At 40.6% G+C, this 23,162-nt stretch overlaps 1 protein-coding gene across 1 annotated transcript in view; it reads right to left on the bottom strand.

Moving 5' to 3' along the window:
- Positions 1-23,162, bottom strand: part of LRCH3 (leucine rich repeats and calponin homology domain containing 3) — a 102,103-nt gene that overhangs the window by 55,273 nt on the left and 23,668 nt on the right. The window contains exons 2-5 of the mRNA XM_049785885.1: positions 11,025-11,169; positions 7,793-7,919; positions 3,865-3,970; positions 626-762 (exon numbers count right to left, since the gene is read on the bottom strand). Coding sequence (XP_049641842.1) covers positions 626-762; positions 3,865-3,970; positions 7,793-7,919; positions 11,025-11,169 — 515 coding nt within the window. The remainder of the gene's footprint in view (positions 1-625; positions 763-3,864; positions 3,971-7,792; positions 7,920-11,024; positions 11,170-23,162) is intronic.

Below are 23,162 nucleotides of genomic sequence, written 5' to 3'. Positions count from 1 at the left end.
TTTTGAAAGCTGAGGGTTTTTTTTTTTTGTTTCTAATATTTACATGATAGATGTTTAAATTTTAGTACAAATAAATTAAGAAATTAACTTGGGGCCGGGCGGTGGCGCTGGAGGTAAGGTGCCTGCCTTACCTGCGCTAGCCTAGGAGACGGACAGCGGTTCGATCCCCCGGCGTCCCATATGGTCCCCCAAGCCAGGAGCGACTTCTGAGCGCATAGCCAGGAGTAACCCCTGAGCGTTACCGGGTGTGGCCCAAAAACCAAAAAAAAAAAAAAAAAAAAAAGAAATTAACTCAAACCAAAATTTGGGGATCTTGGGTCACAACCAGTGGTGCTCAGGAGCTATTACTCCTGGTTCGGTGTTTAGGGGTCATTCCTTATGGGGTGCTTCAGGAGATCATGAATATATTGGGCTACACCCAAAAAGTGCCTTAATTCCTGATCTCTGACCTAATAATCAAAATTTTACTAGGATAAAAAAATTTCTAATTTTAACAGAAAAATAAATGCATATAAATAATTTTTTAAATTAAAAACATAAAAAGGAAAAAGTAAACAGACTAGAAATTTAAATTTTCATCCTTTTAAGAAACGTTCACAGCATATGTCAAATCAGTAAGGCTTACCTGTGCAGGAGGTGATTGTAGTGGGTTATTATCTAGGGTGATCATCTGCAGGTGTCCAAGGTTACGATAACAAACAGGGATTGTTGTAATTTTATTGCAAGAGAAGTCTAACCGTATCAAAGGCAATTCTGCCAGCTCTGCATGCAGATGAAACAGAAACAAAGAAATAAGGCACTTTATTTTTATTTTGGTTTTAGGGTCACAACCAGGATGTTCAGGGCTTAATTCTGGCTGTATGTTCATCATTTCTGATGGTGTACAGGGGACGTATGTGGGGCTGAGATTAAACCAGAGATGGCTGTGTACAAGCCAAACACACTATCAACTCTATTATCTCTCAGTCCAATGATGATATTTTAAAATTAGACAAGCAAAAATGGTTAGATAGTATTAATAGATAACTGTCAGCCAGATTTGAAAAGCAGGCAGAGACCCTGGAAACAACAAAGATGCCCTTCAACAGATGAGTGGCTAAAGAAACTGTGGTACATATACAAAATGGAATACTATGCAGCTGTCAGGAGAGATGAAGTCATGAAATTTTCCTATACATGGATGTACATGGAATCTATTATGCTGAGTGAAGTAAGTCGGAGGGAGAGAGAAAGACACAGAATGGTTTCACTCATCTATGGGTTTTAAGGAAAATGAAAGACATTTTTAACAGTATCTCAGAGACAAGAGAGATGAGGGCTGGTAGGTGCAGCTCATGACATGAAGCTCATCACATAGAGAGATGAGTGCAGTTGGAGAGATGACTACACTGAAAACTATCATAACAATGTGAATGAATGAGAGAAGTAGAAAGTCTGTCTCGAGTACAGGTGTGGGGGGAGGGAGGAGGGAGATCTGGGAAATTGGTGGTGGGAATGTTGCACTGTGAAGGGGGGTGTTCTTTACATGACTATAATCATACAACTATAATCATATTTGTAATCATGGTGTTTAAATAAAGATAATCATAAAAAAAAAAAAAAGAAAAGCAGGCAAACAAGGCAAGAAAATGGGAAAAATCTGACCAGTGGACTAGTACAATAACTCCAAGGGGTGGGTGCATGCATCCTTTGTATAGCACAGCAGGGAACAACAAACCCAAGTACAGGGCCAGGAGTAGCCATGGAGGACCATGAGGTATTCCAGCACCAAAAGAAAATGTAACAACATTTTAGAAAAAGGCAAAAAAAAACCCCAACAAACAACCCATTTAAAAAAAAAAAAAAGGCAAGTTTAGGGCCAGAGCGATGGAGCAGTGATAGAGCATTTATGCCTTGCATGAGACTGACCCAGGACCCAGGTGGTTCAATCCCCCACCGTCCTATATGATCCCCCAAGCCAGGAGCGATTTCAGAGTGCATAGCCAGGAGTAAGCCCTGAGCATCACAGGATGTGGCCCAAAAATTAAAAAAAAAAAAAAAAAAAAAGACAGGTTTAGAGAGAAAGAACAAACTGAGAAGGTACACAAGATGCTATCATAAAGCAAGAAAATGATACCAGAAAAATGCATGCGATTGGAACAGGAAAATATTTATTTGTTTATTTTTAATTTATTAATTGATTGATTGGTTTTTGGGCCACACCCAGGGAAGCTCAAAGATTACTCCTGATTCTGCACTCAGAAATTATCCCTGGCAGGCTGGGGGACCCTATGGGATGCTGGGGATCGAACCTGGGTCAACTGCATGCAAGGAAAACACCCTCCCCACTGTACTAGCACTCTGGCACCCAAATTACAGGATTTTTTTTTTTTTTTTTTTTTTGCTTTTTGGGCCACACCAAGTGACCCTCAGGGCTTACTCCTAGCTATGTGCTCAGAAATTGCCCCTGGTTGGGGGAACCATACCAAACTCCGAGGTATCGAACCAAGGTCCATCCTAGATCTGCCTCTTGCAGGCAAATGCCACAAAGCTGTGCTATCGCTCCACCCCCCAAATTATAGGTTTTTAAATGTCAGTGAAGAGTCTAAACTAGATAGATGCTTCTGATCACTACAACTGGGGAGGCCAGAAAATGGCTGAGAAGGAAGAATGTTATTATTTTAAACTGTATATATTGATTGCTTGGATATATCCTTTGATGAGAATTTTAAAAATAAGTATTAATTTAATTAAACCACAAAATATTACTTAAACTTCAAAACTGTAATATGTAGCCATCAATAATTGACATCAATAAATTCCTTCTTTTTGTTTTTGAGCCACACCTGGTTGACACTCAGGGTTACTCCTGGCTATGTGATCAGAAATCACTCCTAGCTTGGGAGACCATATGGGACACCAGGGGATCGAACTATAGTCCGTCCTAGGCTAGTGCATGCAAAGCAGATGCCTTACTGTTTGTGCCACTGCTCTGACCCTCACATGAATTCTTTTTTTTAGAGGGTTTTTTTGGTCACACCTAGCAGTGCTCAGGGGTTACTCCTGGCTTTATGCTCAGAAATCGCTCCTGGCAGGCTCAGGAGACCATATGGGATGCTGGGATTGGAATCTCCATCCTTCTGCATGCAAGGCAAATGCCTTACCTCCATGCCATCTCTCTGGTCCCCTCACATGAATTCTTAACTTGTATAACTACTGGAAAAAGATTTTCCTACTACCTTAGTTTAACTGAATGTGCTAAAATATTGAATAGCTGACAGAAATCCATTTGAAACTATTTTTGTGACTCACATTTCTTTGTAATGTGAGTTCAAAATAAAAACCAGAAACAAATTAGATGAATAAAACTGCTAGACTGAAACAAAAAATTTTCATTTTCACAAAAGCTCCAATGTTTCATTATGTGATTTTATTTCAGATCAGCGTAAGTCTTTCAAGATCAACCACAGTAAGTTCTGAGTAGAGGAGTAAGGGCTGGAATGTTTTTTCTTATACTAAATTATTGCCTTATAAAGTAGACTGCTGCATTTCCCCTAAGTATTTATGCTTATTTGAACACTCACTAATACTACCCAGAGTTATCAACAATCTGTTAGTCAAAAAGATTTAAAGATACAGTCTTTTATTTGTTTGTTTGTTTTTTGGGCCACACCCGGCGGTGCTCAGGGGTTACTCCTTTCCTGGCTATCTGCTCAGAAATAGCTCCTGGCAGGCACGGGGGACCATATGGGATTATGGGATTCGAACCAGCCACCTTAGGTCCTGGATCGGCTGCTTGCAAGGCAAATGCTGCTGTGCTATCTCTCCAGCCCCCTAAAAATTCAATCGTTAAAGTAATTAACATATTATTTCAAAACTCCTTACCTTCAGGTAAACGGACTAAGTGATTCCTTCTTATGTTAAGGTCTCTCAAGGCTTCCAAATGACCAATTTGGGATGGTATAGTTTGAATTTCATTGCAGCTCACATCCTATTTCAGAAAGATAGAAAGCAAAGGACTTTATTATTATACAAACCTCCCTGGTGTAATATAGCTATAAAATGAAATTGAATTAAACTATTATTTTGTCCCTTCTGGTTGCAAAAAAAAAAAAAAGAAAGAAAGAAAAATTCTATGCTTTGTAATAGCATTTAATTTATAAAATACATAATTTTTTTATTTTATGTCTTTTACAGACAGCTACATAAATTATGTGACCAAAACTAAAATTAAATGTCATGAGGTATGATGTAGACAAGACACATAGGATAGCAAATCAAATGAAAATATTAGTAAAAAATAAATATAAGTATATAAAAAAAAAAAAAAAGATCTAGGGGGGGCTCTGAGCAGCAGATGTGGCCAACCTGGGATAGATCCTCTGTATCCCATATGGTCCCCTGAGCCTGTCAAGAGTAATTTCTGGGGGCCGGGCGGTGGCGCTAAAGGTAAGGTGCCTGCCTCGCCTGCGCTAGCCTTGGACAACCGCGGTTCGATCCCCCGGTGTCTCATATGGTCCCCCAAGCCAGGAGCAACTTTTGAGCACATAGCCAGGAGTAACCCCTGAGCGTCACCGGGTGTGGCCCAAAAATCAAAAAAAAAAAAAAAAAAAAGAGTAATTTCTGAACCCAGAGCCAGGAATAGCCAGAGTGCCACCAGGTGTGGCTCAAACCCACCCCCACCCCCCAAAAAAAGAGAGATCTGGGGCTGGAGCAATAGTATGGTGAATAAATTGTTTAACTTATGCTTGTAGCTGATTTGGGTTTGATCCCCAGCACTCAAAAAAGGTCCACCAAAACAACCAGGAGTGACCCCTGAGCACAGAGTCAGGTTCCAGAGCTAAGAACAGTCCCTAAGCATGGCTAGCTCTACGACTAAAATTTAGGAATAAAGAAATGTTCCAAGATGCATAATAGATACATAAAAATTTTATGTGTGAAGAGTTCATTTACATTATTAGAAAAAAAAACACAGCAAAGATTTCAATAAGCTTCAGACATTATTTTAAATTTTCCCAAAACACAGAAATAGTACATTTTTACCTTTTTTTTTTTTTTTTTTACCAATAATTAAGTAGAATCTGAAATGAAGCAGAATCAGAAACTAAACTTCCTAATCAAATGCTCTAGGCATCAAAGTTGACGGGGTTCTAAAAAAAGTTGAAAGGACAGGAAAATTGAGCAGTAGGCATTTAGTCATTTCCTGTTGAATGACAACAGTGAGCATTCACTTAAAATTGAAGGGAAAAAAAAGAAAATTAACAGGATGTTGGTAAGATCAGATGAAAATCAGGAGCTTAGGAGTCTACACAGCACAACACGCTGTGTCTGAGTATACCAGTATAATGCTACTTCTGCAAGTTGCATCTATTTTAAAAAACCAATTAATTGGGGAAGGGTCACTTAAGCAATGCTCAGAGGGACGAGGGGCTACTCCCTGTGATGCTCAGTCATACAGGCTGGATGGTTTAGTGATATGGTGTTGCTTGGGCCCAGCAGTGCTGTGGGCTTCCAGGGATAGTGATGGGGGCCTTACAGTGCCAAGGATCCCATTTGGGCACTTCAGTCTTTTGACCTGTTTCCAGCCTGAGACGACTCTAAGTAGTTAAGATACATTAAGTAGAAACAAAGAAAATCAGGGGGCCAGAGGGTGAGCACAGCAGATAGGACTTTTCCCTTGCATGTGGCTGATCAGGGTTCGATTCCTGGCATTCCATATGGTCCCCAAACCTACCAGGAGCCATTTTTGTCTCCCTCCACCCCAATAAAAAGAAACTGAAAATCACTGGAAAATTAGGATTTAAATCAGAAATATAATTGCTACTAGTTCATATTACTAATCCAAGTTCTGAAAACAGTAGTCTGTGCCCATTTTGACATTTAACATATTTGTGGATTTTTTTTTTTTTTGGTTTTTGGGCCACACCCTGTGACGCTCAGGGGTTACTCCTGGCTATGCGCTCAGAAGTTGCTCCTGGCTTCTTGGGGGACCATATGGGACGCCGGGGGATCGAACAGCGGTCCATCCTAGGCTAGCGCAGGCAAGGCAGGCACCTTACCTCCAGTGCCACCGCCCAGCCCCATATTTGTGGATTTTTAAACATGACTTTTTATATTCATAATACACTAAAAATGGGGCTGATGTATTCAATTTGTTGTTTATAATGTCCATCTTTGTTAATAAACTTAAATGAACTTATATCCCCAAGACTCAATGGTTAAACTAGTTTTTGACTATTTCACAAATAGAAAATGAGAACTTTTGAGTTAAAGTAGACTGGTTTCAAATTCTATGTGAATTATGAACAAGTTAACTTATATAAATGCTACTTTCTTTAGCTGTATTTTGCTAATAACAATAATGTCTAATACATGATGCCATTTTGCAATTAAAGTCTTATTCCCATACTCAGTAATAAGTAACTCAAAAGTAGCAAGGAGTAATAGGTAAAAATGAAACTTCTCAGAAAATACTAAGCAGCAATGAATAGACTGCTTTAGAGTGAGAGATAGGTTCTAAAGATAGCATTGTATTAAGAAAAAAAGCAAGTATGACTTTTGTAGTGCACATTTCAATGTACAACTTAAAAATCAGAATACTGCTGCTTAATATGAAAAAGACTTAATATGAAAAATTAAACACATAAAATTATATATCAAAAGTTTAATAATACAGGGGGCTTGGAGCAATAGTATAGTGGGTACTATTGCTTTGCATGTGCTTGACCCAGGTTTGATCCTTGCATCCATATGATCCTAAGCTGACCAGGAATAATCCCTGCATGTACCAGGAATAAACCCTGAGAACCATGTGAGGTCCAACCCCACACCCCAGAAAGTTCAATAATTCAGAAATGACCTACAATGACTAGACCTAGTTTTGTTTGTTTTTGTTTTTGATTTTTGGGCCACACCGGTGGCATACAGGGGTTACTCCTGGCCCTGTGCTTAGAAATCACTTTTGCCAGGCTTGGAAGACCATATGGAATGCTTGGAATGGAACCTGGGTCAGTCGCATGCAAGGCAAATGCCCTACCTTCTGTGCTAGTGCTCTGTCCCCTAGAACTTAGTATTTTTTTGTTTTTGCTTTTGTTTTTAGGAGCCACACCTGGTGATGCTCAGGAGTTATTCCTGGCTATGTGCTCAGAAGTGGGACACGAGCAGATCAAACCGCGATACATCCTTGGTTAGCTGCTAGAACCTAGATTTTTGTTGTTGTTGTTGTTGTTGTTGTTGTTGTTGTTGTTTTGGGCCAGGGGTTACTTCTGGCTAAGCGCTCAGAAATTGCCCCTGGCTTGGGGGAACCATATAGGACGCCGGGGGATTGAACCAAGGTCCTTCCTTGGCTAGCGCTTGCAAGGCAGACATCTTACCTCTAGTGCCACCTCACTGGCCCCTAGAACCTAGTTTTTTTTTTGTGTGTGGTTTTTGGGTCACATCTGGCAGTGCTCAGGGGTTATTCCTGGCTCCATGCTCAGAAATTGCTCCTGGCAGGCACGGGGGACCATATGGGACACTGGGATTCGAACCGATGACCTTCTGCATGAAAAGCAAATGCCTTACCTCCATGCTATCTCTCCGGCCCCTAGAACCTAGTTTTAAGTACTGTTTTTGATGTCACGGAGGTGATTAGATTTGTACATTCATTTTTCTTAACTTTGTGCTGGATCAGTATAAAAGCATTATCAATAAATGAAAACAACTTGTAAATGACTCTAAATGCAAGTTTATGAGTATATGAGTGCTTTAACATATAAAGGCATGAGTATGGGTACAAACACAGGCATTGGGCAGACAATAAGTATTAACTTACAAGTTCCGTTAAAAGTCTGAGATGGCCAATTTCTTCCGGAAGTGAGACCAATTTGTTATTGCTAGCAATTAAAACTTTCAGTGGTAAATTACACAAGTGTACTGGCAATGTTGATAGTTGGTTCCGGCTAAAGGGGGTAAGTAGGAGGAAAAAAAAAAAGTCAGGGAGAACCACTCAATAAGAAACTCCACTTTTTGTGTTCTACACAGTACAGAAATAAGATAGAAATCACTCAAGAAATAAACAGATTTTATTATCTATATTAAACAAAATAAATTAAAATTTTTCTTACATAAATAATTCTATCCTTAGAATCAATGAATCAATCACACCTGTACTTTCGAGTTTTTTTTTTTTTTTTTTTGCTGAGCTTTTAAAACTTTACAATATAGGGCTGGAGAGAGAGCACAATGGTAGGGCATATGCTTTGCATGCAGCCGACCCAGGACTGACCCAGGACTGATGGTGGTTCAAATCCTGGCATCCTTTATGGTCCCCTGAGCCAGCCAGAAGTGATTTCTGAGCGCAGAGCCAGGAGTAACCCCTTAGTGCTGCCACTGGGTGAGACCCAAAAACCAAAAAAAAAAAAAAAAACCAAAAAAAAACAAAACAAAACAAAAAACAAAAAAACCCAAAAAACCAAAAACTTTAAACTCTACATTTTTGTTGGCCACATCCAGTGACACTCAGGGATTACTCCTGGCTATTCACTCAGAAATTGCTCCTGGCTCGGGAGACCATAGGGGACACCGGGGATCGAACCCAGGTCTGTCCTGGGTCAGCAGCGTGCAAGGCAAACGCCCTACCACTGCGCTATCACTCTGGCCCCTAAAACTCTACTTTTTAAATCTAGTAAAACGACAAGTCTTTTTTTTTGGGGGGGGGGGAGTCCACACCCACACCGCGTGGTGCTCAGGGGTTACTCTGGCTCAGCTCTCAGAAATCACTCCCAGTAGGCTCAGAGGATCATACGGGATGCCAGAAATTGAACCTAGGTTTGTCCCAGGTAATCCGTTTGTAAGATAAACGCCTTACCGCTTTGCTATTGCTTGGGCCTCAAAACTCTACATATCTTAAAATAAGTATTAGGGATATATCAAATGGTAGAGCACAAATCTTACATATTCAAAGCCTGAGTTTGATCCCAATATATGTCCCACATAGTGCTATTGGGAATACTTCCTCCAAAACAAACAAGCAGAGGATGGGAGAGATTAAATAAAGCAGGTAAAGCATTGCAAGTAACTGACCCAGTTTTAATCCCCAACCTGAAGCCAATCCCTGGTACTACATATGGTCTGAGTTCTATCAGAAGTGATTCCTGAGCACAGAGCCAGGATTACCTCCTAAACACAGTCCAAAGACTAAAAAAGAAAACAAATAAGCAAACAAAAAATAAGGGGAAAAATTCAGGGTTCAATCCTCAGCAGTGCTGGGAGTTACCTCTGAGCAGAGTTGGGAACAGCCTCTGAGCCATGCCAGGTTACCTCAAAACTAAAACAAAACCCAAAATACCTCAAACTGCTTACTTGGACTTGGAGACAGTTCAGCAGGCTATGACAGGTTTTGCATATAAACATCAGAGTTCAGGCCCCATATAAACTTCATGTTCCTCTAAGCACTGAAAGGAGCAACCCCGACTATAGAACATAGGAACTATGAGCACTGCCAGGACTGGCCATCAAACAAAACAATTTAAAAATAAACAAATCTTGAAGGCTGACAAAAATGAAAGAGTATTTATAATTATGTAACTGAGATAAAACATTCCTGAGTTTCCTTTATGTTTTTCAACATCAACATCTGCATGTTCTCTAGTTGGACTTCCTAACTTTTATAAAAATGTTTTATAAAAAAATAAAATTAAAGGGGCCGGAGAGATAGCATGGAGGTAGTGAGTTTGCCTTGCATGCAGAAGGATGGTGGTTTGAATCCCGGCATCCCATATGGTCCCCCGAGCCTGCCAGGAGTGATTTCTGAGCATAGAGCCAGGAGTAACTCCTGAGCACTGCCGGGTGTGACCCAAACACCAAAAAATTAAATTAAATTAAATTAAATTAAAATAACAAAAGAATTATTTTAAAATGTGAAAAATAGAGTAAATAAGTTGAATAATTACATTAGCAACTCAATATATAAAATTATCTAATGACAGGGATCAAAAATATAATTTCAGGTTTATTTCTTCTTTTTTTTTGTTTTTTGGGCCACACCCGGCGGTGCTCAGGGGTTACTCCGGCTGTCTGCTCAGAAATAGCTCCTGGCAGGCACGGGGGACCATATGTGACACGGGGATTCGAACCAACCACCTTTGGTCCTGGATCGGCTGCTTGCAAGGCAAATGCCGCTGTGCTATCTCTCCGGGCCGGTTTATTTCTTCTTAATGACACATTTTGAATGCTGAAAACCACTGCTACAAGCATATTAAGTGAATGGTCAGTTGGGTTGTTAATTATTGAAAAGACAATGAAGAAAAAAGAAAAGACAATGAAGAAACTAGAGGGACAGAGAAAATACTGTATAAGCCCCATATACTACTGACATAAACATATATTTAGATCTTTATATTTATATATAGATCTTAGTGAAAGAGGAAAAGAAAAATAGGGGCCGGGCGGTGGCGCTGGAGGTAAGGTGCCTGCCTTGCTTGTGCTAGCCTAGGACGGACCGCGGTTCGATCCCCCGGCGTCCCATATGGTCCCCCAAGAAGCCAGGAGCAACTTCTGAGCGCATAGCCAGGAGTAACCCCTGAGCGTCACAGGGTGTGGCCCAAAAACTAAAAAAAAAAAAAAAAAAAAAGAAAAAAAGAAAAATAGTATATAAAACCCAAACTTAATGAGGCATTTGCCTTGCAGGCAGCTGATCCAGGAAGGACCTCAGTTCGATCCTTGGCATCCCATATAATCCCCCAAGCCAGGAGCGATTTCTGAGCACATAGCCAGGATTAACCCCTGAGCACCACTGGGTGTGGCTCAAAAACCAAAACCAAAACCAAAAAAAAAAAACCCAAACTTAAATAAAAAGGCCTTCAGATATGACTCAACCTGATGAAAACATGCTGTGGATGCAGGAGGCCTGGGTTTCAAACCTGGCATCCTATGGTCCCCCAAATTCTACTGGGAGTGACTTCCAGCACAGAGCTGGGAGTTGTTCTAAGCACCACAGGATATGGCCCTCAAAAAAATGTAAATAAATGAACAAACTAAAAAATTAAAAGAAACAATATTCTTACCTAATGTTTAAGAAGGTTAGGGCTTGTAGGTTTAGAATTGCTTCTGGTATATACCGAATACAATTTTGGTATAAGTTGAGAGTCTCGAGTGAAACGAAGTGACATGCTTCTATGGGAATTTCTGAGAGGCGATTTCGTGACAAATCTAAAAGAAATAAATAAATTAGAAAACATCATTTTGAACTTATTTTACTGAAATATTAAATAAGCAGATATTCTAATTGAATTTTCCAGAATTACTGTGGAAATTGGTACAGTCTATTCAAATACCTTTTGAAGAAACCATTTCAAAATATGCCATATATCTGTTGTGAGAAAATGCTAATTCTTTTTGAACCATTCTGCCCTATTTTATCATTTGGGGGGTGTTCAGGGGTAACTCCTAGTGGTATTCAGGTGGCCATATGGGGCCCTGAGGATTGAAACTAGGTCATCTGCTTGCAAGGCAAACTTTTTAGGCCCTATACTATTGCTCCAGCCCCCTTCCTGCCCTATTTGTATTTATTTATTTATTTATTTATTTATTTATTTATTTATTTATTTATGCTGCCCCCAGCTACACCTAGGGGTTACTCCTGGCTCTGAGCTCAGAAATCTCTTCTGGCAGGCTTGGCAGACCAAATGGAATGCCAGAAATGGGATCTGGGCTGACCACATGCAAGGCAAATACTCTACCTACTATGCTATTGCTCCAGCCCTCTGCCATACTTTAGTGTCTTTCAGTGGAATATTTACCAAAAACTTATCCTAAACAGAGGATCTGAATTACTATAAATTTACAAGTATCTCCTTTTATAACTACTATTTTGGCTATATAAAAATAGGTACTGATACTTTCTTGGTAATATGTTGAGGTTATTTCACTACCTTCTGGCTTCCAGAAGTGATGTAGGACTTGTCAAAATACTTTTCCCTGTATATAAGCAGCTTGTTCTGTCTTCCAATAACCTTTAAAACTCTTGGAATCCTTCAATAACTCTCCTTTATTACTTTAATCATGTCATCTCTTTCTCATTTAATTTTCCCCTTCTCTGTGTGTATATATACACACATATACATATAATGATATATTTTTGTTTGGTTGCCAGAGATCAAGAAAAACAAGTAACTTTGGGGAGCAGTATTATAGCAGTTAGGGCATTTGCCTTGCATGGGGCCAATCTTTATGTATTTAATCCCTGGTACCCACATGATTCCCTGAATAACCAGGAATGATTCCTGAGCATAGAGCCAGGAATAAGATCTGAGCATTGCTGGATGTGGTCCCTGAAAGAAAGAAAAAGAAAGTCAAGTGCCTTACAAGCCATACTATCTTTCAAGCCCATCTCTGTTAAGTTTTCTTTCTTTTGGTTTTTGGGTCACACCTGGCAGCACTCAGGGGTTACTCCTGGCTCTATGCTCAGAAATCGCTCCTGGCAGGCACAGGAGACCATATGGGATGCTGGGATTCAAACCACCGACCTTCTGCATAAGAGGCAAATGCCTTACCTCCGTGCTATCTCTCCAGCCCCAATTTCTTTTGATAAAATTTATTATCTTGCTTCAGAGCTTGACAGTACAGTAAGTATGGACTGTGCCTGCATGCAGCTAACCTCAGTTTAATCCTGGCATCCCATATGATCCCTATACAACACCATATTTCTGAGACCAGGAATAACCCCTTGAGAATCACTGGAGATGGCCCCCACACAAAATTAACTTGCTTCATGTAAAAAAATAAATTGATACAAAAAACTTCCAGCTTTTGGGGCCGGAAAGATAGCATGGAGGTAAGGCATTTGCTGTTCATGCAGAAGGTCATTGGTTCAAATCCCGGCATCCCATATGGTCCCCCGAGCCTGCCGGAGTGATTTCTGAGCGTGGAGCCAGGAGTAACCCCTGAGTGCTGCCGAGTATGACCCAAAAACAAACAAACAAAACAAAACAAAATTTCCAGCTTTTATTGTTCCTTTCCTAAGACAAAGAAAAAAAATGACGAAGAGAGAGACACTAAGCTCAGGATTTATGGGTTACAATCAGGAGTGCTTAGAACATGGAGGATTATATGAGGTGCTTTGGTGGTATTTTTTTTTTTGGTTTGTTATTACATCTACATATATATATGCATGTGTGTATGTTTGTGTGGATAACCATTCTTCACACACACACACACACACACATACACACACACACACACACACACACGAACAAAAACTGAGGCCAGGGATGTGGGTCAGAGGTAAAGCACTGACCCTGCAAATCTGAGGTCCTGGGTTCAATTCCTAGTACCATATCATCACTTAAGAACCAAGCTGGGAATAATTTCAAAGTATAGCTGGTGAGCTGTCAACCCCTCCTCCAAATAAACTTTTTCAAAGTGGTTCCAACTACAGTATATAAGAGTTCTGTGACTTCACCTCATTGCCAATGTTTATTATGATATTTTTTTTTTGGGTTTTTGGGCCACACCCATTTGACGCTCAGGGGTTACTCCTGGCTATGCACTCAGAAATCGCTCCTGGCTTAAGGGGACTATATGGGACGCCGGGGGATCAAACCGAGGTCCCTCCTACGCTAGCGCTGGCAAGGCAGACACCTTACTTCTAGCACCAACTCTCCAACCCCATGGTGAGATGTTTTAACTAATATGCTTATTATGATAGTTTTAAATAAGTTTTAGTGGCATTTATTTTTGTTTGGTTTGGTTTTTGGACCATATCCAGTGGTGCTCAGAGGTTACTCCCGGCTCTGCATCCAGAAATCACTTCTGTCAGGCTTAGGGAACAATATGGGATACCAGGAATAGGTATCCCATACAGCCAACTGTGGTCTGATCCTCTACATGGTCCCCAAGCCTGCCAGGAGTGCCAGGAGTGATACCTGACCACAGAACCAGAAATAATAATCCCTGATCACTGACAGGTGTGGCTCCAAAACAAACAAAATAGGCAAAAAAAGAAGCCAGCAAAAAATACTAATACAAAAGATATAGAAAGATGTTCCTGAATTATAAAAATACCTGCATTACAAAGCAATAGTAATTAAGATTGTGTAATAATGACAGATGAACAGATAAATAGATTAGTAGTATAATGGTACAGATTAGAGAACCTACAATCTACTCACAAAAAGATTAAACTATACAATAGGGAATTTTTGTGCTTTCTGACTTGGGGCCAGACTTGGTGGGGCATGGGGTTTTTATCACTGCTGGATACTCAACTATCAACTTTCTTTCTGGCCCCACAACAGCGAAGAGGTCACTTGTCTTGCATGCAGCCAACCTGGATTCAATTCTCCAGCATCCCATATGGTCCCCACATCCCACCAAGAGTAATTCCTGAATGCAGGGCTAGGAATAATCTTTGAGCATCGCCTGGTGTAACCCAAATCTTGTTATTGTAATATTATTTACAACAGTGTTATATTGATGTCTTGATATTTCAGGAGCACAGTATTGCCACCAATGTCAATCCCTTCCTCACCATCTCCTGGTCCTCCCTAACCCTCTCACCCCACTTAGCAAACTCAGTTCCCATAAGCAGACTCTCGGGGACGGTTATGGGTGTTTATTTCCTGACTATTTTTCTTTATACTCTACAAATGAGAGAGATCATTTGGTATTTGTCCTTCTCCCTCTGACTGACTCACTTTATATGATACTGCCCAGTTGCATCCAAGTTACAGTGAACTTCAAGGTAACATCTTTCCTTCAAGCTGAGTATATCTTACATTCCTGAGATTAAATTCAATTTAGTCATAATGTAATGTTTATATGAAATGGATTTAGTTTGCTAACATTTGACTCCGAATATTTGTTTTAGAGTCACAGCCAGTGGTACTCAGGGGTTATTCCTGGCTCTGTGCCCAGAAATCACTCCTGACAGGTTTGGGGGATCCCAAAACAGTGGATGCACACACAGATCTATATGCAAGCATACATATACCACACCCACTTTGCCTAGCCAAAAGACAAGAAAAGATAAAGTTAAGAAAAAAAAAGTTGGGCCTGGAGAGATAGCACAGCCGTGTTTGCCTTGCAAGCAGCCGATCCAGGACCAAAGGTGGTTGGTTCGAATCTCGGTGTTCCACAGGGTCCCCCGTGCCTGCCAGAAGCTATTTCTGAGCAGACAGCCAGGAGTAACCCCTGAGCATCGCCGGGTGTGGCCCAAACCCCACCCCCCAAAAAAGTTATTACTTTTGTTTAATTACTAAGGTTTTATTGTTTGTTTGGTCATACCTGGCAGTGCTCAGGGACTATTCCTTGGCTTTGTGCTCAAAGGTAAAAACTAAAACCTTTACTTTTGATTTGGGGGGCCACACTCAGCAGTGCTCAGAGATTACTTGGCTCTGTGCTCAAGGATCATACCGAGGAGTCAGAAGTCTAAATATGGTGCCAGGGATTGAACCCAGGTCATATGCATTTTAGGCAAGCATCCTTGCCCACTGTACTATCTCTACAGCCCCAAAATGAAGATGTAGATTATAACTGCTATGCTCCAGTCAAGCACATAAGAAAAAAGTATTTATTTCCCAAGCATGCCGGCAAAGATTGGAATAAATGTCCACCCTTGCCAGACCCTAACTTAGCATGCCATTAGTAATGAAGCTGATGTGACTTTAAAGAAAGCCAAGTTGAGGGAGCCAGGACTTTTATTCCAGATAGAAGGTGCATGTGGCTCCCCATTCCTGGCCTGTGGGATTAGTGAAGACCTGATATGAAGATGCTTTTCACCCCTACCAGCAAAGAGTAGAACAGTCAGGATAAGGAGAGTTAGCAAGAAAAAAACAAATGGTCTGTCCTTGAATAAAAGTTTTGATTTGTTAGAGGGAGAAAATAATGGAAAGTATGCCAAGTATGTAGCAAAAAATTGCTAAGAAATAAAAAAAAATTCAAAACATCAACCTCGTGGTAATTTTTACAGATGACTGAGACTACTGTGCCATTATTGAAATATAAAGAAAAAGTACTATCATGCTATTTAACTTCTAAAAGCAGCAAATATTTCTTCTTGGAGAAGGGAGTGGAGGGTTGATACCTGGCAGTGATCAAGGATCATTCCAGGCTGTGCTCGGATCAAACCAGGCAGAGCTGCATGCAAGGCACATGCTTTTTGTTGTTTTTGTTTTTGTTTTTGGGCCACACCCGGCGGTGCTCGGGGGTGACTCCTGGCTGTCTGCTCAGAAATAGCTCCTGGCAGGCACGAGGGACCATATGGGACACCGGGATTCGAACCAACCATCTTTGATCCTAGATTGGCTGCTTGCAAGGCAAACGCTGCTGTGCTATCTCTCCGGGCCCTGTTTTCATTTCTGATTCGGTTTATTAAGTTTCTCTCTCTCCCTTTTTTTGTGAGTTTTGCTAGTGGTTTATTAATCTTGTTTATTTTTTCAAAGAACCAACCCTTGCTTTCATTGATCTTTTGAATTGTTTTTGGATTTCCCATTCATTGGTATCTGCTTGATGCTTTATTATTTCCTTGTCTTCCTATTTTTGGTTCATTTTGATCACTTTCCAGTTTTGTAAGCTGTGACATTAAGTTATTTATGTATGCCCCTTCTTCTTTACTGATGGGTGCTTGCAAAGCTATACGTTTTCCTTTTAGTATAGCCTTTGCTGTGTCCCACAGATTCTGACAATTTGTGTCTTCATTTTTGTTTCCAGGAATCTTTTCATTTCCTCTTCTGTTTCATCTCTGACCCACTGGTTGTCAGTAGTGAGCTGTTTAATTTCCAGAAGTTAAAATTTTTCTCACCCCCCCACAAAAATATTTTTCCTCTGTGTCTGCTTGTTATTCACTTCTAATTTCAGTGCATTATGATTCAAGAGGTAGTTTGTTCAATTTCTTTCACCTTTTTTTATATAGGTACATTTATGTGCTAGCATGTGGTCTATTTTGGAGAATGAACCATGTATGTTGGAGAAGAACATGTGTCCAGTTTTCTGAGGGTGGAACGCCCTATACATAAATCTATTATGCCAATTTTTTCCATTGCTCCTTTCAGTGCTAGTATATTCTTGTTAGGTTCCAGTATGAATGACCTAGTAATACCAACATTTTTTAAAGCAAAGTGACAAACAAGTAAATGTAGTACTAAACAAAAGAAATGTGGTAAGCAGGGAAAAGATGAAATTAATTTCACTGAGCAAATGAAAACACTAATTCTAGTTAACAAAGACCAAATTTAATAATATTAATATTAGTAACTAATAATATCATAATCTAGAGGACTACAACTTCAATTCACAAAACCCGTTTATGAGGCAGATATTGCAACGATAAGAAGTCTGCTGTTCAGGAAGATTAGAACGCATAATTATAGGGTCAAAGCTACTACATAACTAATTTTGAATTCAACCCTCAATTTATCTGCATATACAAGTACATTTATATAAAACACTATAAATTATTACTATAAAATGCTGAAAAACAGGTACAGTTTAATAGGCAATCCCATTACCCTAGTAAACATCAGGAACTTTAAAAAGATAGTATTTAATATGTTATATACCATCATTAAATTAATTCCTCAGACATAGCGACTCTTACTAAACACGACCTTTAAGGTCTATAGGGACTATAGATTAATCTCATCATGGTATACTTGTATCCTGTCATGTAAGTAGATAGAATTTTCCTCCAGATATTAAAATAAGAAGCAAAAAGAATTATAAATTACTAGTTCACTTTCTGAACTTTATGCTCTCTGGTCTGGCTTCTAACAGCTACTGGAATTTTTTTTTTTTTGGTTTTTCGGGCCACACCCGTTTGATGCTCAGGGGTTACTCCCGGCTAAGAGCTCAGAAATTGCCCCTGGCTTAGGGGGACCATATGGGATGCCGGGGATGGAACCACAGTCCTGATCCTTGGCTAGTGCTTGCAAGGCAAACACCTTACCTCTAGCGCCACCTCGCTGGCCCCAGCTACTGGAATTTTTTTTTTTTTTTTTTTGGTTTTTGGGCCACACCCGGCGATGCTCAGGGGTTACTCCTGACTGTCTGCTCAGAAATAGCTCCTGGCAGGCACAGGGGACCATATGGACACCAGGATTCGAACTAACCACCTTTGGTCCTGGATTGGCAGCTTGCAAGGCAAACGTCACTGTGCTATCGCTCCGGGCCCCTGCTACTGGAATTTCTAATCCAAACTTAATGTTCCCAGGAGAAAATGACTAATTTTCTAAGCAGTTAATAAAACTTCTAATAATAAAATATTGTTGTCATCAGAGTTTATCACCTCACCTCCTCTACAAGGTGATTCTTGAAGAGTAAAAGAACAGCTTTCAGTTTAAAACAAAGTATGGCTGAAAGATAGTACAAAATTTAATGAGCTTGCACTGAATATGGCTGATCAAAATTCAAGGCCAGCATTGCATGTAGTTCTCCAAGCTCAAAAAAGGAGGAAGAGGGGAAAAAGGGAGGGATCAAAAAAAAAAAAAAGGAGGGAGAAAGAAAGGAAGAAAGGGCCTATATAACAAGACACAATGTATTCAAATGCAAAATGGCAACTATGAAGAATTTAAACTACTGATCTTCAAAAATGAAGCTTTAAAATTTGTATCCAGGGGTTCAGTGGGTAGGGAGTTTGCCCTGGTCAAGGTTGACCAGGGCCCAATCCTCACACTCCATATGGATTTTTCCCCTCAACCCCCACATCCAGTAATTCTGAGTACAGAGCCAGGAGTAACTAGTGAGCATAGCCAGGCATGACCCCAAACTAAAGCAAACAAAATTTGCATCCATTCGTCAGTGAATTACCTAAATTATTTGATGTTCTTAATTTGTTGAAGACATTTTATTTGTAAGGTATATAATTGCCTTGAGATTTTTGTATTGTCCATGGCAGTGCCTACACCATAGTACACACCAGTTTGGCCTGTAAGGTTTATTAAAACAGACTGTTCAACCCATTACTAGACATTCTTAACCATTTCCCATGAAATTCTGTTGCTACTGATCTAGGCAACACCCTCTGAGATCTAGAGCTCTGTGGTAACCTATAAAGTATGCCCAACAAAACAGCATACTGGCAGAGCAGGCATAAAACAGAGCAGGTTCAGGACAATAATTTGTTTGAAACCAAGTTGTTTTGTTACTTTTTTAAACAAGCTTAATAATTGACATTCTATAATTATGTCAGCATATTTCTGCATCTGTACATTTGGAACTATCTTAAAAAACATAATAAAAATGATATAGGTGTTAAGGATGTACCACAGATATAACATATATCTACATGGATAGGGTCCTGGCTTGATCCCTATAATAATAATTCAAACTTTTGATTCATATTCTATATATTCTATAACAATAACACACAACGTGAAGGAGCTGCAGAGATAGCACAGCAGTAGGGTATTTGCCTTGCATGGAACCGATCCAAGACAGATGGTGGTTCAAATCCCAGCATCCCAGGTTCTCCGAGCCTGCCAGTAGCGATTTCTGAACACACTCCTGAGTGCCAACGGGTGTGAGGTCCCCCCCTAAAAAAGGTAGAAAAGTATAGAAAGTGTCCAAATTCTGGATCATGCTAAGAACCCTGACAAAGCAATAATTGTTTTATTTTGTTTTAGGGCCACACCTGGTGGCACCCAGAGGTTACTCCTGGTTCTGCACTCAGAAATCGCTCCTGGCAGGCTCAGGGGACTATATGGGATGTCGGGGATCAAAGTTGGGTCCATCACTGAATTGGCTGAGTGCAAGGCAAACACCCTACCACTATGCTCTAGCTCTAGCCCCAATATATTGTTTTTTGGATAGGCAGCATAATATAAAGCAAATGTTGTATACTAGAAAAACTATAATCACTAATGTACAAATGAGATAAAATAATTCAAAAATTACTTATTCCAGATATTATTTTATACTGTATTTTGGTAATAAGTTATGTTAGCTTAAATTTTTTGCGGAGCTGGGGAAATAGTACAGATTAAGGTGATTGCCATGCAAGCCTAGCTGTTTAACCACCAGCATCCGATATGGTCCCCAGTTAAATGACAGGAGTGATTCCTAGGTCCAGAGCCAGTACTAATAACTGACCATCACTGGGTGTAAAAAATGGAAGCAAAAAAAAAAACAAAACAACCACCATGCTTAAAAAGACATTATGCACGAATACGATAAAGATTCCTGTGTAAAAGAAGAAACCAAAGGGTCAAGGAAAGAGCTCAAGTGATGGACTGCAAGAGGCTCTCATTCTGATCCTTGTACACCATTCCTAAAACCCTGGGGTTGGAGCAGCACCACACTGCAGGTCAAGCACAAAGCCACAGGCCCACACCAGCAGGCTAAGTAACAGTAACATGGTAAGGGGAGGTCGCACACTGCTAGAGAAGCCCCAAAACAATCTTTTTTTTTGTTTTGTTTTGGTTTGGTTTTTAGGTCACATCTGGCAGCGCTCAGGTGTTACTCTTGGCTCTACGCTCAGAAATCGTTCCTGGCAGGCTCAGGGGACCATATGGGATGCTGGAATTCAAACCACCGTCCTTCTGCATGCGAGGCAAACACCCTACCTCCATGCAACCTCTCCGGCCCCCTACACAATCATTTTTAAAGACAAATCTTTGGTGAAATTAGTCTTGATTAATCTTCTGGATACAACCATGAAACTAAACTAGCCATGCAGAGAAACTACCTAAGTTAAGAAGCTTTAAAAATAAAGATGACCACACAACCGCCACCACATCAATGGCCCAACTTCACCACTTTTCTACTAATCTCTGCAGAGATGGCTAACCTCCGAAAACTCCAGGCAGTTTCGGGGCTGAGATCACTGGGCTGTCTCCTTACTTCCCAAAGCCCTGCAGCCATGCACAAAAACCCAGTCACCTACCATATCTGCCATCAACCAGCACAACAGCCTCAAATTAAAAAGAAAAATAAAAAACAACAATATATCTATTTAAGTAGCATAATTACGAACATGTTTGTAGTTGGTTTTCAGTTATAAAAAAAGAATACCCCCCTTCACCAGTGTAACCTTACCACCACCAATGACCCCCAACTCCATCCTCCCCCAGCCCTACCTGTCTTCAAGACAGACATTCTATTTCTCTCACTCAATACCATTGTCATGATAGTTGTCGGTGTAGTTATTTCTCTAACTGCACTCACCACTCTTTGTGGTAAGCTTCTTATCATAGGCCGGTTCTTCCAGCCCTCATCTCTATTGTCTCTGGATATTATTGTCTCTGGATATTATTACAATAATGTCTTTTATGTTTCTTTTTTTTTTTGGGGGGGGGGGGGCCACACCCAGCGGTGCTCAGGGGTTACTCCTGGCTGTCTGCTCAGAAATAGCTCGTGGCAGGCACGGGGGACCATATGGGACACCGGGATTCGAACCAACCACCTTTGGTCCTGGATCGGCTGCTTGCAAGGCAAACGAACGCCACTGTGCTATCTCTCCGGGCCCGTCTTTTATGTTTCTTAAAATAGGTGAGGGAGGAGGAGCAGAGGAAGGGGCCGGGCAGATAGCTGGCTTCCGGTGCCTTGATCCTGGAGGTCAGCTCTTCCCAGGTATGGGGTTAGGGGACACCTATGCCTGTGGCATTCTCCCTAGCTTGGGGGTGCTGGGAGGCTTGGCAGGCCTCCAGCAGTTCCTCTATTTCCCCCACTACTCCAGGCCTTCCCTGGTTGCCGGCCCAGGTAGACTCTATCGTGGTCCTCAGGCTTTCCCCTTTTCTTTCCCGACACTAAGGGGGGGACACATGGGGTGGATGGCGGGCCGATGCAGCACTGGTGTATGTCGGGACATTACGTCGTGACATTCACTGATATTTTTTTTTTCTCATTGGTCTCCATTTCAAAAATCGCGCGGGAGCGTACCATATATATTTAAAGTAAAAATGGGAGGATTGACTCTCATTTTGGGAAGAGATCAGTTCGGGTGGGGGTACCATATATTTTCAAAATAAAAATGAGAGGATGGACTCTCAGGCTGGGAAGAGGCCAGTACTCTTTACCTACTTGTTTACTCTCAGCGGCCTCTTGGCCTTTTCCTTCTTTCATTGTGTAACTGTGGTTGCTACCATAATAGGTTTCTAATTAGTTCCCATAAACGGTGACAATTGAGTCCACTGTCTTAAGTTAGATTGTTTATTTTCCCCAATTTTTATCTTTTCTCCTCTTTGTGAATTATTCAATAAGGTATTTTGGACAAAGAGTCCCTCTCTATTTTTCCTTCCCTTTGTTATTTGTTAAATAAGGAAGTTTGTAGAAGTGTCCCTCCACTTAACGTTTATATAAGAACCAAGTCAAATGGATTGTTGGACTTGTTCTAGCATCCCTATAGGCACCAATCTCGCCATGTGATACTGTTCTTCCTTTGCATAGGCACATTAAAATGGGAAATTATATACAAACACGTTCTTATAGAGATGGGAACACACAAATTTTCTTAAATGGTGACAATTTTGTCCCTCAGTTTAATGCTTATGTTTGAACCAGGTCACGGGGATTGTTGGACTTGTTCTTGTGGCCCCCTTATGCACTGATAACGCCAGGTGGCATTAATCCTTGTTTGCATGGGCACATTAAAATGGAAAATACTATACATACAAATAAGTTCTTATCTAATAGAGATAGGAACACACAAATCTTGTGGTGCAATGGAACCTTACACCCTGAACATTGACATGATGACCTGGCACAGGCCTCAGAGGTTTGGGCATTTTCCAGTCACTCCTGCACCAGGGAAGCCATCAATAAAACATCCAAAGTTGTCTATGACATCACCTGGAAGCAATTCTCTACCAGGGAAGACCCTACTGCTGCTCTGACATCGATTTATTCAAAAGAGTCTACCCTTAACACTGAGAAGATTTAAGCAACAACAATGACCTGTGTACTGGACAGGGCTTTCTGCATTGCCCTTCAATTGTGAGTTGAAATTAGACGCCGCTCTGCACCATCCTGACTTCAATGTAGGATATACAGATTCCAGGACCTTCAATACAGAAACATGATACCAACAACAGAGACTGTGAAAAACATAACTGTATGGGCACTGTAGACAATGACAGGGATTGGACAAACTAGTTTGCCTGAAGCCTAGAAATGGTCTCATGTCAGGAAACTTCAGGAGTAGGACCTCCTTGTACTTAGGCCAGAGTTTTTCCTTTCCATGACCCCCATACTTTGGTGGGCCCAAGAAACGA

Source organism: Suncus etruscus, chromosome 13 (assembly GCF_024139225.1).
Source record: "Suncus etruscus isolate mSunEtr1 chromosome 13, mSunEtr1.pri.cur, whole genome shotgun sequence".
NCBI classification, from domain to species: Eukaryota; Metazoa; Chordata; class Mammalia; order Eulipotyphla; family Soricidae; genus Suncus; species Suncus etruscus.
Note: the sequence above shows the minus strand (reverse complement) of the source record. Positions and strands in the feature narration are given on the sequence as shown.